Source organism: Rhinolophus ferrumequinum, chromosome 12 (assembly GCF_004115265.2).
Source record: "Rhinolophus ferrumequinum isolate MPI-CBG mRhiFer1 chromosome 12, mRhiFer1_v1.p, whole genome shotgun sequence".
In the NCBI taxonomy this organism is placed as follows: domain Eukaryota; kingdom Metazoa; phylum Chordata; class Mammalia; order Chiroptera; family Rhinolophidae; genus Rhinolophus; species Rhinolophus ferrumequinum.
This window is the reverse complement of record NC_046295.1, coordinates 53138971-53151286: the sequence shown is the minus strand read 5'-3', so window position 1 is coordinate 53151286 and position 12316 is coordinate 53138971. Positions and strand designations below refer to the sequence as shown.

General features: G+C 52.8%; 1 protein-coding gene across 1 annotated transcript; it reads right to left on the bottom strand.

Annotated features, from left to right (window-relative positions):
• Positions 1–298: 298 nt before the first annotated feature.
• On the bottom strand, positions 299–11652 carry GRHPR (glyoxylate and hydroxypyruvate reductase). Its single transcript, XM_033123134.1, has 9 exons — positions 11505–11652; positions 9631–9761; positions 9142–9214; positions 8253–8369; positions 6894–6982; positions 5242–5346; positions 4337–4472; positions 2450–2580; positions 299–632 (listed from the first exon to the last, which is right to left on the bottom strand). Exons 1-9 carry the CDS (start codon positions 11585–11587, stop codon positions 511–513), a joined length of 987 nt encoding a protein of 328 aa, XP_032979025.1. The 5' UTR covers positions 11588–11652; the 3' UTR covers positions 299–510.
• Between the last annotated feature and the right edge of the window lie 664 nt (positions 11653–12316).

Genomic DNA, 12316 nt, shown 5'->3' with positions numbered 1-12316 from the left:
CAATTATTCTTACCTGGTTCTCTTTGCCATGTATATTTAATTTGCCCCGATGGTCTAGGCTGCAGATTCAAATGCTGTGGTCACCACTGGGCCATGGCCATCTATTCTCAGTGACGGACACATGAAGGAATTCGAGCAGAGGGGTCAAGTGGTTTGGACAAGTTCTAATAATTAAAATGTGAGGCGGCGAGGACAGAGGTGTGAAGCCGAACCCATAAGTCACTAGATGCCCGGATTTAGAAAAGGTAAAGCAGATGCCCTTGTCATTAGCTTCTGCCAGTTACAGGCCGACACCATGTCTCAGAGAACTATTTAATAGAATTACACGCTTTTGCTCAGATGTTTCCAACCACAAAAGTGGCAAACACACCTGTCAGCACCAGTCGTCCCCGGGCAGAATCCGTATAGATAAGACTTTTCCTTGACTCCCACCCTGTGGGTCCAAATCAAGCCTGGCGCCCCCGACAGCATCCTAGGACACTGTGAGCCCCCTGGCCCTCGGTGTCGTGGCTACAGCTGGAGTTCACTGGGCATTGGCTCCCCTCTCAGGCCAGCCAGCAGGTTGTTAGCTGCCAACAAGGACATGATGTTTCGGGTTCCATGGGTGGCACTGCCAATGTGGGGCAGGATCACTGGAAAGAAGAGGGAGCGGGAGGTAAGAGGGGGTTGGGTCAAGAGCCTTAAAGCAGGCCCTTGCACGGCTCGGGCTTGCCAGTGAGAAGAATAAAGAGAGCTTGTCTCAATAGTCTTCTCTCTTTGCCTTCCCTCCTGGCACTAAGCACTGCACTCCCCCGCCGCTGAGCGGCGAGTAAGAGTGAAGAGAATCCAGGTGCCTGACACCCAAGTGCAAGGCTGACAAGGGCTACGTCTCCTAAATACAAGAATGTCAGCTGGGAGCTTATCTAGATCCCAGCCCTTCAGGTATCAGAGCGTGAATGGTGCCAGCTTAACTGCTCGTCCACACCCTGCGCCCCTGAAAGTGATGCCACAGGGCTTCTGACCGACAGAAATAACGGCAAGATGAAATGCTGCACAGAACTTCCTGTGGCCCCAATTCCAAGAAAGATAGGTCACTTGTCCCCAAAGAGTGCCTTTAGAAAGCAATACCTTGGGCACTGAGCCAAACTCCCAGGCCTTGGGATGGGGACAGTTTTCCCGACTGTGGGCATGGGCCTGACAGCCAATGTTCCTTTCCGGCTGGTTGGGGGTGGGGATGGTAGCGTTTCCAAGGGCTACAACAATGGGAGCATTCACTAGGGAAGGCAGTTAAGGACCTTGTCTTTGGCTTTCCATTCCAGAATGTAAATAAAGGGCAGGGGCTGGCCCAGACCGCCTAAGGTCCTTACCACTCACAGCTATGTATTAGTCTGGAGACACAAACCACACCAGCTACCTGAACAGATAGAGCTGAATATAAAGAACTGGTAACTAGGTGTGAAGTTGTTAACAAGGTAACAGAGGAGGCTAAGAAAGAACACTAAGGCAGTGGGTCCCAGGCCCAGCAGCACTGGCATGGGAGCATGTCAGACAGAAGTGGACATTCTCAGGTCCCCCCACCCCTGATCTATGGAAGCAGAAACCCTTGGCAGCCCAGTGCCCTGTGTCTAATCAGTCCCTCCAGGTGACTAAGGAGCCCAATTTGAGAAACACCGTACTGAGGTATCGCAGAGACAGCATCTGCTGGGAGCATCTACCACCCTAGGACTAGGGGGACCGAGGGAAAGGTTAGGATTATTAACACTTAGGGGTCCCTTTTGGAGCAGCAGCTCAGACCTGTGTGGGGCACTGGCTGTGGCTTGTGTCTGGGGGGGCTCAATGGTAAACCACGTGTTGTGAAAACTGCAAACCGAAACACCTATAGGAAGAACTGCTGCTGCCACTGAAGAAGTTGCTGCAGGCCGCTCACAGACTGGAAGGCCGGAGGGAGCCACGTCCTGCGGCCTCCGGCCTGCCAGGCTGCCTCCAGCATCTACACTGACGGCCCAGCAGCGTCCCAGCCCCTGCACCACAAAAGTCGGACACACAAGGGTAGCTTTGGAGTCAAGAGACAAGAGCTTAGTAACTGGCACAAGTTACAAATGTTGGTATTGACATTACACCTATGACTTCTCACACTTAAACTGATAACGGCAATTTATAGCAATGGGTTTTACCCGTGTTACACGTGACTAGCTATGAATATCAGACACGTAGTCAACCCACTTTTTTTAAACCAATCCATTCACCCCCTTCATTCACTCCCTTAGGGACGCAGACCGAGGTGAGCACACGCAGGCGGCCCCTGCCCCATGGTATCATGTACCAGTGCCACTAATGGCATAAACATTTATGGCGCTCAGTACTGCGTGCGGGAGCTGCACACACAGCACCTCCAGACCACCTCTAACTACTCCCGTGCTCCTGCCGGACAGCAGCTGGCTGAGTGCATTAAAAAACGCACAGTTCTTACCACAGTTCTTCAGGGTCAAGAGAGGGTGGTTTGTAGGCAGTGGTTCTGGGGTCGTCACATCCAGTCCAGCAGCTGCAATCTGACCGCTGGTCAAGGCCTGGTACAGGTCGTCCTGGTTTACCACGTCTCCCCTGGGAATGACAGTGGCGACGTGGGTGCCCCGCAGCTCCCCCCACCCAGGCTGCCCTTAGGGCAGAACAACCCACAGAATGAATTTTCCCACTGACCTTGGCACTGACTTTTAAAGCAGTACGTCCTACAGTATAGGTACTTATATCTGTATAGTAACACAGGTCTTATACTCAGAGAACCGCAGCCCTGCCACTTTCTAGCTGTGTGACCTTGGGCAAGTGTCTCAGATTCTCTGTGCCTCAAGTTCCTCCTCTGTGAGACAGGAAAAATACCACCTAACTCCCAGGAGTCCTGGGAGGATTAAGCTTACTGACATGCACTACAGCATAACCAGGGCCCAGAAATCTGCATTTGTATAGGGCCCCATCCAGATGTTTCAGATCTAGTTGGTCCCCAGACCACCTGCTGAGAACCACTGCAGCAAATCATCAATCACCTACCTGCCTGAGGGCAGAGACAGGAGCACACACCTAACTACATCCACCTGAGTAAGTCTTCCTATGACTGAACCACTGAAGAAATGATTGGCTAGAGACTTCGTATCGTGCACTAAATAATACTTGTGCAATAAAAAGTCACACAGCGTCCTGCACAATACTGGGTCCGTGTGGGTGCTTAGTAATGCAAGCTGTACACTGTTGGCCTTCAGCATGAACCCTGTGTTCACTCTATCTCCAGGTCACCTCCTTTATATTAGGTCGGTGCAAAAAGAATTGCGGTTTAAAAGGTTAAAAAAAAATTGCAAAAACCACAATTACTTTTGCACCAACCTGATAGCTAAACAGTAGTAATTACAGGGGCCTCTGGGATGGAGATCCCTAGGAGGTGATCTCATCCAACCCCTTCCCTCATCTTTGTTGCCTCCAAACTGATTTAAGCAGGTTAAAAGGGCACCAGCTACCGTGTTTCCCAGAAAATAAGACCTAGTCAGACCATCAGCTCTAATGCGTCTTTTGGAGCAAAAATTAATATAAGACCCGGTCTTTATAATTATATAATTCATATAATATAATATAATATAATATAATATAATATAATATAATATAATATAATATAATATAACATATATTTATGCTGTCCTATATTATATTAATTATATTATATTATTATAATATAATATGACTGGGTCTTATATTAATTTTTGCTCCAAAAGACGCATTAGAGCTGATGGTCCAGCTAGGTCTTATTTTTGGGGAAACACGGTAGGAAGGGGTTGGAAAGGCAGAGAGGGAAAGTCTGCCCCCATAACATGCCCAGTAGCCTGAAGGCACCCTGGGGACACTTTGAGGAACCAAGACAACTTGATTTGGGTCTGTCTTCCCAGAAACATGAAGGTTCAAGCTGTCACTAATTCACACAGACAGACCCAGGTTCAATGCAAGGGAAGGCTGGCCTCTGAAGGGTTGTTAAATCATTAAGTCCAACCCTTTGTGATACAGATGAACAGGGGCAGCCCAAGGTTACCTGGGAACTCGCCGCCATCATGCCTTCACTCCCTGAACCAACACCCCTGAGCAAAGCTGTGGTACTGCTGGGAACCAGACAGGCCGGGGCCTGCTCACACCGCTCGTCCTCCCAGCCTGGCTGCTCTCTCGTGGCCTTTACTGTGTTTCTGAGTTGGCTGTTGGTTATTTTGTGGAGAGCGGCAAGGCAAGCTCAGCCTGAGGTCTCACTGACCTCAGGGGAAGATAATCCTCAGATCACAGAAGCAAGGATAGCCCAGTGACCCAGGGATGTTGGGTGGCCCCAGGATACCTGCTGATGTTGACAAACACGGCCGTTTTCTTCATTTGCTGGAAGAAGTCCTTGTTGCAGAGCCCCTTGGTTGCAGGTGTTAAGGAGCAGGTCACAACGATGAAATCAGACTCGGCAGCCAGCTGTGGGGTGGACACTGGGGGAAGGCATGGCTCCATCAGATGCTGAGTCCCAGGTTAGGGGCCGCAAGAGGGTAGGAGACCAGATCCTTCTCTCCTCCTCCCATAATGGAAACTCCACAGGTACTTCCTGAAGGCCGTCTCTCTACCTGGACAACTCTGATAACTGTACAATGTTGACAGCCCCTCATGGGACCCTGGTGTACTATATCATTTCCTCCAGCACCCTGGTCTAACAGATGGGGAAATGAAAGCCAGAGAGAGGCAGGACTTTGTTCAAGGTGACACAGTGGGGTCTGGGCCACTCTGGCTTTCACCAACTTCAGGGCCCAAAGTGCCAAGGCGGTGAGGAATGGCTGAAATTCAGCCCCCTTTGCACACGAAGCTGTGCATCCTGCCAGGGGGCTGGATTCACCTGGACACAGGCTGAGGGGTGGTGCTCACAAGTTTATTAAGGAAACTGTGAGTGAAAGTTCCCAGCAGTTCCTTCTGTCTGTCATCATCCCTGTTGCTCTGCCCATGGTGACAAGGGACTCTGAAAGACAGACCTAGAGTGCTTTCCTGGCACTGAGAGAACTCGCTAGGGGGCCCGGATAAGTCTCTGCTCCTTTAGTGGGCCTCTGCGTCCAGGGCAAGTAGATCCGATAACACTGAAGGCCCATCACTGGCTCCGGACACACCTGGAGCTCCTGCATTCTGCCTGCAAATGCTACCATTACAGAACATAGGGAGAAGCCTCTAACTGAGCACAGATGAAGATCCTGTGGAAATCAAAGTTTTACTTACCAAACTCTGCCTGGAATTCTGCTGCTTCCTGAGGCTTGGGCTGGCGTCCTGTGTACACAAATCTCTGGACCCCGAACGGTTTCAGACGCCGAGCAATGGCCTGGCCTGGAGACAGGGAGTCAGCGTCATGGCTGTTCCCAAACCCTCAGAAGGCAAGGACAGCACCCAGCAGCTCCAGGGGCAGGGAGCCCCTTGAGGAGGGAGCAAATCCTTTCATCAGTACAGTCCCAATGTTAACTGGTCCTGCCCCAGTGTCACCAGCTCCCAGCCAGCCCAAACTACCCTCAGGGGTCCCTGTAACAGATCTTCATAGGGCTGGAGGCAGCACCACAGCTCCTCTCTGTGGCTGTGATTGGCTTATGCTGTCCCCACATGGTCCCAGCCAACTCAAGGGCCATTTACTAAGCTTCCCTGTGTACTGGACCTGGCATCCCAGGAGAGGTCTGACCAAACAGTACGCTCCCATCTTTCTGGACCTTCTGCTTGTGTTAATGCAGTTCCAGACCTCATTCAACTTTTCTTTTTTTAAAATTTTATTGGGGAACAGTGTGTTTCTCCAGGGCCCATCAGCTCCAAGTCGTTGTCCTTCAATCTAGTTGTGGAGGGTGCAGCTCAGCTCCAAGTCCAGTTGCCATTTGCAATCTTTAGTTGCAGGGGGCACAGCCCGCCATCCCATGCAGGAATTGAACTGGCAACCTTGCTGTTGAGAGCTGGTGCTCTAACCAACTGAGCCATCCAACCGCCCCTTGGGAAGCTCAGCGGCAGCTCGTTGTCTTCAATCTAGTCGCGGAGGGTGCAGTTCACTGGCCCATGTGGGAATCGAACTGGCAACCCTGTCGTTCAGAGCTTGTGCTCTAACCAGCTGAGCCATCCAGCTGCCCTTCATTTAACGTTTTGGTGGCATTGCCAAACTGCCAACTTGCCGTTAATCTGTAAGATCTTTTCACATATGCTGCTGCTGAGACAGGCTTGAGCAGCTGGATTTTAGACTCAGCGCATGCCCCAAAGCTGGTGGTTTCTTTTAAGCAACTCTCTAGTGTGAAAGGTAGGCCTGCTAGCTGGCCAGATAGATTATCCACATTTTCTATCCTCACTCTCATCTCTGCAGCAGGCAGGACGCCAGAGAACTACAGAGAGCTGCCTGGCTGAGCTCAAGCCTCTACGTCAAGCATCTCCAAACAGGGACCATTGGAAGAAAAACGCTCTGCCGTGTCTGCAGCATCACAGGTAAGTTCCGCCCACGGGACCCTGAGGTTCCCGAGTCAAATGCTTTCCAAAACCCGGGCCTAGGGGAGCAGGGGTTTTCCCACAATAAAGCCCCACTACAGGCTCCCACCCCCTCATCTTAATCATTGCTTTCATCTGTTCTGTAGGGAGCTGTAGCCATAAAGAATCCTGGCTGTTACAACTTGCTTCTTCTCCTATTGAGTTCTTAAGGAACGCCTGAGTTTCTGGTTTTTGTTTTTAGTTTTGCCAGTGTGTTACGAAGCTGTGTCTTCCCATTAGAAATATCCCTACTGCACGCAAAGTGCACCGATCACACGCAGTTATGACAACCCTTTCCAAAGAAGGATTGTCAGCATCCAGACACACGCTGGAGATTCAAACCAAGCCACGAGAGCAGGGATAGGCAAAAGGGTAGGCGGCCTCACCGATACGCCCCAGCCCGATGATGCCGACGGTGCTGCCTGTGAGGCCGTAGCCACACAACCACAGGGGCTTCCACGAGGTCCAGCCGCCGCTGCAGGGAAGGGAGAGGAGTGGGTGAGAGGCCCCGGCCTTGGCAAAGACGAGGGCCCACTGTGACCTCACAGAGCCAGCACTCCCAGGCAGGCGCTGTGGTCCAAGGGATAGCAACTGCCCTCCAGATCTAAGGACTGAGAGTGGCGTGAGTTACGCCCTCAGCCACTCAGTGCTGCGGACAAGCCACAGGAATGAATCTTCCTTTAAAGCCACTGGGGACTCAGAACCCGAGCGCTGGAAGCAGCTTTGGAAGTGCTCATCTCATTCTGCAGATGGGGAAACTGAGACCAGAAAGGGGGACCTGACTGAGGTGATCCAGCCAGCTCAGAGTTAGTAGCAGCAGGTTGAGAACTTGGGATCTGGGATTCCAAAACCAGTATCCTCAGTGTCCTAGGGAAGCAACAAAAAGTAAAGCCACAGGCCCACCCCGTTGCCCTGGGTGGACAGGGGAATGAAGCCTCCATTGAAGGTGCTGACTCCCTACAGAGGAGGGAGAGTGGGACAGTCAGCACGGTGTCTAGTCAGCCCCACGCTGCTGTGCACAGACCCCGCCCAGAGCCCATGCTCCTGGGTCACATGCTCTGAGGGCCTGCATTTGCATGTCTCCCGGACATTGCACAGGCCAGTCCCTGCACCTGGAATGCCTTGCTCAACTCTGGGTATACAGACCCAAACCCCTGATCTGAAACCCTCAGGCCAGATTCCAAAATTTTCAGATTTTAGAAAGGTAGTATAGTGCATCTGCTATATTCTGTGAAACACCCTCAGCAACGTCTGGGTAGTACACTGTATCAAACACTCTGGTCTACCTGCAGCAAAACACATGAATATTCACACTGACTGGGAGAAATCAAAACCATAAGCAGCCTCCTGTTAGTTCTAAAGCTTTGCCACCAAAAGATTTATGAAACAACCTTCAGTTTTCATAGCTTTCGGATTTCCACATTGTAAGGGATGGTGGACCTGTCTTTCTAAGCGCTCACGATGCCCACCTGCTACTTTCTCTATGAAGTCTTCCATGATCCATAATCCTCCCCTTACCTCACCTTCCTTCTCCTCCTCTCTCACGATTTCCCTTCAAGCCCTTTTTATTTCAGTTCTGCCTTGTACTTTATTACTTGGGCTTAATCTGTCCCTCCTCACTAGATGGGGAACATCTGAGGACAGGAACATCTGGTGACTGGGATCACATCTGGGCCAAGGCAACACTGGATGCTAAATAGCCAGCTGCTGGGCAGAGCCAACTTTCCCTCCAGGTGTTCACTCACTTCTTCACTTCCTCAATGGCCTCCGGCAGCCGGCGACATGTGGTGAGCAGCAGGGAGACGGCAAGTTCTGCAGTGGCGTCTGTCAGGACATCTGGGGTGTAGCCCACACGGATCCCGCTATGAATCAAATATTTGGTGGTAACACTGGCCTCAAGCACCTTCACCAATTTCTAATGCTGGGACATTTCCATGGTGCTGCTTTGCTCCCTCTTTGCACTGCCTGCCAGGAAGCTCAGAGCTGTAAATGAGTACTCAGGAATGGTCAGCCCTCATTCCATTTCAATTATCTCCCGCTGTGGGAAGGATATGAAGATGGGAAAGACGGTCCAAAATCTGGAGCAAGTAACTATTATACTTACCCTTTCTGAATTTCTTCATCTAAAGGGAAAAATAATAATACATGCCTTTTCTACTTCAAAGGGCTGTTGTGGTCAGAAAAGATAATGATGCCTGACCACTGCTGAAGCTGAAGTAGAATAATAATGAATGTCAACTATAATTTAATATATAGAGTCACAGGATGTGGAGTACAGCATAGGGAAAAGACTCAATGGAATTGTAACAGCTATATAGGATGTCAGAGGGGTCGTAGTTGGGGGGAGGAGGTTATTACTTTGTGAGGGGTGTAAATGTCTAACGAGTACATTGTTTTGTACACCTGGAACTAATAAAAAAAGATGATGAATGTGAAAGGGTGATACCTGGCCAGCTAGTACCCACTGTTTCTGACGTCTCAGGCTTATTTTAACTGACCTGTGCACATGTGGACAGATTTTATCATCAGTCACCTCACATTCTCACTGAATGGTCAGGGATTAGCTCCCCATCCTCCCTGTCCGGTAGTCACCCCTCACTCCGGGCCCCCTTCCAGAACCCAAGCTGCATTTACCGCTTCTTGATTTCATCCAAAGCCAAGTGGTCAACGCCCACAGACAGTGTGCTGATGACTTTGAGATTGGGTCCTGTTGTGCAGAAAAAGCATTGTTTCTATCTTTCCTCGTGGTTTTCAGCCCCTCCCGCACTCTTTAGATGGGCCCAGAGGGGCAGCGCCTTGCTGGAGGTCAGAAAGCATAGCTGTGGGAGGGCTGGACAAGGACCCCAGGCCTCGGGATGCCCCCCCACACACACTTTGCTGCCTCCACACATGGTCTCTGCCCTCCAAAGACCTTCCTCCAGGGATTCACAGGCAGGAGAGAGGAACAATACGTGTGCCAGATGGAGCTGCACAAAACTGCTCCCTCTGGCCTAGTTCCACAGCCGATGCCCTCACTCAGAGAGGGCCCTGCAGACCTGCTTGGGGCACTAGCAGCCACAGGCTGATGTGCCCCACAGTCTGAGATACCCTCAGAATCCTCCCAGACCTGCCCAGTGCACACACCTGCGGTATCCAGGAGCTTCTTGTCCACACGCTCAGAGAGGAGGCAAAGCAGGCCATGTGCCCCGGCCACACCTCGCTCCAGCTCCTTGTTGGGAATGGGCTCGTCCGAATCCCACTGCTCCACTTCACAGCTGAGGGCACAAGAAAGACCACTCAGAAAAGAGGAGTCCTGAAGATGCTCCCAGGCCCCCAAAGTCGCCCCAGGCCCATCCGCAGTCCCCCTGTCCGAGTGAAACACTGCCTTCTGCTTGCTCTGGCCTCAGGCGGCCTGGGGATGGCTGAGGGGAGTGGGGTCAGGTATGGGCAACTTCAGAACTGCCCTGAGAGGGTGGCTGAAGGGTGAAGGGTTATCACAGCGCAGAGAGGGCTGACAAGAGCCTACACTGAAAGAAGAAAGTCATGGGGACAGCTCTCAGCTCAGCCCAAGGAAGAGCTTCCTCACCCTCACAGGAGGCTCCCAGGCAGCGAGCATCCCGGCCCAGGTGGCCACTTGTTGGGAAGGCCACTTGCGGGTGGAGGGTGTGCTGATCAAATGGGATTGGATTCCATGTCCAGTTGCACGTCCTGTCCTGGGAGTCCATGAGACGAAAAACTCTCATACGTGGACTTTGCCAGGAAGGCAAGATCAAAGCAACGCAACATGGGGGAGTACACGTATGGGCACCGGGCATGTTCCTCAGAGGTGCTGCCCAGCCCCCCAGCCTCAGACATTTTATTCAGTGCAGACAACATGTAGGAGCATCTACATGTGTCAGACAGAGAGCAGCTGCTGGCGCTCCCAGAACCCCCTGCTGCCGCATCTGGCCCACTAAGCCCCAGGCACAGGTCACCTTTCATCCTCCTTTCCCTGAGCCTTGTGGCCACGGGCTACAACAGTGTGAGCTACTGCCACTGTTCCTGCCTTTCCCTCCTCCCCCTCAATACTCAGTACAGGACAGGTCCTCAGCAAAACCTGTGTTGCACTGAACGAATTAAATCTCACTTTCCCCTGGCACTGGTTTCTCAGGCTGGCTTCCACCTTCTCCCTGCCTGACACTGGCAGGACAGATGGGTAAAATGCAGTGCTCAGACTGCAATGAGACAGAGCTGAGTTCAAATCCCAGTCCTGCCACACGCAAAGCTGTGTAACTTTGAGCAAAGTACTTAACTTCACCCAGCCTGTTTTCTCATCTGCAAAACGAGGATTATAATACCAACTTCACAGTGTTGCAAAGATTAAAAGAGTTTATGAATATGAAGCACTTGGCAAGGCTGGCATGCAGGGTTCAATTTAAGAAATGTCACCCAAGGCCCCTGCCAAGAGTCCAAGGGACCAGATCAGTGAAATGACAAGGTCCTTGACCCCATCAAGTGACCTTGCAGGGTAAAGAATTAACAGCCTGGACTTTGCATCAGAGGTCTCTCCTCTCTTCCCAGGCCATGACTGGGAAGTGCTCCAGTCTTTCCCCCTCACCCCCAAGGCAAGTGCCAGGAGAGACGCAGGTCCCAGCGTCACTGCAACGGGTCTGGAGAAAGCTGGGCCCGGGAGAACTTTAAGGCTCCCCAAAACTCCAAAACCGTCCCGGCCGGGCACAGGCTGCAAAGTCCAGCCAAGGCCCAAGCGCAGGATTCCGGCTCTCTCTGGCCCCTGGGACCGTCCCATTCTCTCCACCAAAAATAACGGGGGTCTCTCGAGGCCGCCCCAGTCCGCCCAGGCGCAGCCCCGGGCACCCCCAAAATAGCTCCTGGAGACGCTGAGTCACCCTGTGTACCGGGGTGCACGAGATCCCGGGGAGGTGCCCGGGGTTCCGCAGCCCCTTGCCCGACACAATCCCCACCCTCACGCTCCAGGGGTGGGGGCTGGGGGGTGGCTCCGCAGGGCACCGGGCTCTTACTCTGGGGCTTGAGCGAGCGCTGCCCTGCCCTCGGGGGGGATCCTGCGGGTGACGAACACCTTCATGAGTCGCACTGGCCTCATTCAACCTGCTGCTGCCGGACACTGACCCGAATCCCGCCTGCCGGAAGCGGGATGAGACGTGGAGGCGGGGCCTGGCCCGGGCCCGGGGCGGGGCTTCGGAAGGGGCGGGGCGGGGCTGGGCGGGACTGGGCGGGGCGCTAGTGGGCCTCGTGTCGGGGCGTGTAGGATTGTAGCTGTACCGGGACTGCGTGTGTTCAGGCAGTGACAGTGTGTCTTTGTGTGAGGTTTAACTGTGAGGTCCCGAGTGTGCGCCTCGGTGCAACTGGATGTGTGATTAAGCCTCAGTGGATCTGGAACTCGTTCTGGGTGATGCCACCAGGCTGGTGTCTTGGCCCTTGCCCTCCAGGGCCTCTCTCTGGGCACCATTGCCCCGGGGTCTCAGAGACTGGCAGGGGTGTCCGAGGGTTGGGGTGGCTGAGGTGGTTAAAGGCGCATGCATGGGAGAGTCCTGTGTGAGTGTGTGGGTGTCTGTCAGGGCACCTATAGCTGTCAGAGTGTATCTGTGTTCCCGGAGGGGGGATGCAGCCAGCGACCACCCGCATTCCCAGGGCCTAAGTGCCCTGACCATCCTGGCTAAGTCTGTTCCATAATGGTCACACTGTTCCCGGCAGGCCCTTTGGTCACACAGCCTGGGCTCTGAGCCTTGCCTTTTGGGCAAACACAAGAGGCTGGACCAGGGCAGTCTGCATCCAGGAATGGCCTCTTCAATACTTGGTGCAAGTCCCATAT

Coding starts and splice junctions, on each gene's coding strand:
- GRHPR (XM_033123134.1), bottom strand. CDS start 11,587: ATGAGGCCAGTGCGACTCATGAAGGTGTTCGTCACCCGCAGGATCCCC. Junction 8,370..9,141: donor TTGGATGAAATCAAGAAGCG/GTAAATGCAGCT, acceptor TTTGATTCATAG/CGGGATCCGTGTGGGCTACA. Junction 5,347..6,893: donor CATCGGGCTGGGGCGTATCG/GTGAGGCCGCCT, acceptor CCCTGTCTCCAG/GCCAGGCCATTGCTCGGCGT.